At 38.4% G+C, this 898-nt stretch overlaps 1 protein-coding gene across 1 annotated transcript in view; it reads left to right on the top strand.

Annotated features, from left to right (window-relative positions):
- ADAMTS12 (ADAM metallopeptidase with thrombospondin type 1 motif 12) overlaps positions 1-898 on the top strand; it is a 392100-nt gene that overhangs the window by 262156 nt on the left and 129046 nt on the right. Inside the window, exon 7 of the mRNA XM_004385253.1 lies at positions 4-153. Coding sequence (XP_004385310.1) covers positions 4-153 — 150 coding nt within the window. The remainder of the gene's footprint in view (positions 1-3; positions 154-898) is intronic.

Here is an 898-nt window from a genome sequence, read left to right as displayed (position 1 = left end):
CAGAAAAGACATCTGTGCTGGTGTCAATCACCCCTGCGAGACCCTGGGTCTGTCCCACCTGTCGGGAATGTGCCAGCCTCACCAGAGCTGTAACATCAATGAAGATTCTGGACTTCCTCTGGCTTTCACGATTGCCCATGAGCTTGGACACAGGTAAAAGTCCAAGTAAATCAAAATCACTTTGCCATACTCATGAGTAACATCCGTAGAGAGAATGGAAAGAACATTAAACTAGGCATCAAGAGATTTGGATTGCTTTGTTACTTGAGACCCTTCCTCCTAGGACCTCCACTTTCTCATCTGTAAAATGGGAATAATAATATCGCACTTCAGACCCTCCAGTCTCCTCTTCCCTGATGACTTGTATCTATATATATCACATGATCAGAGACCGTTACAGTTGTCTAGATTAGAACAGGATGGGCAGAGACAAGGAGATAAGCTTTAACTCAGTTGTTTAGTTCAAGAGTAACACTACCTGTTTAATTCTTATGAAATGATAATCATATTACTGTAGCTAAAAGGCCACAAAAACTAACATTTTTGTGCCCTTACTTTATGGCAGATACTAGGCTAAGCTATTATAACAGCCTTATGAAGTAGGTACTATTGTTAGCCCTGTTTTACTTAACATATATTAAAAGACAAGATTAAATAAAGAAGTTGAAAACTGCTATAAACTTGGAAAGACCATCAAGCAAACACCAGTTAACAGGATGCCCAAATTATAGCAAAAATGTGTGAATTTGATTAGATGAATTTATGGAAGGCAGGCTTTAGAATGCTTGAGTGAAGGAATAATGAAGATTCTGGATTCCTCAGGTATAAGTGATGCCCATGGAGAAAGGAGCTTATTTGAAATTTCATTTGTTAATGTATGTGGTAACTACCAATAAAA

The sequence above is a fragment of the Trichechus manatus genome, unplaced genomic scaffold, assembly GCF_000243295.1.
Source record: "Trichechus manatus latirostris isolate Lorelei unplaced genomic scaffold, TriManLat1.0 scaffold00135, whole genome shotgun sequence".
Lineage (NCBI taxonomy): Eukaryota > Metazoa > Chordata > Mammalia > Sirenia > Trichechidae > Trichechus > Trichechus manatus.
Note: the sequence above shows the minus strand (reverse complement) of the source record. Positions and strands in the feature narration are given on the sequence as shown.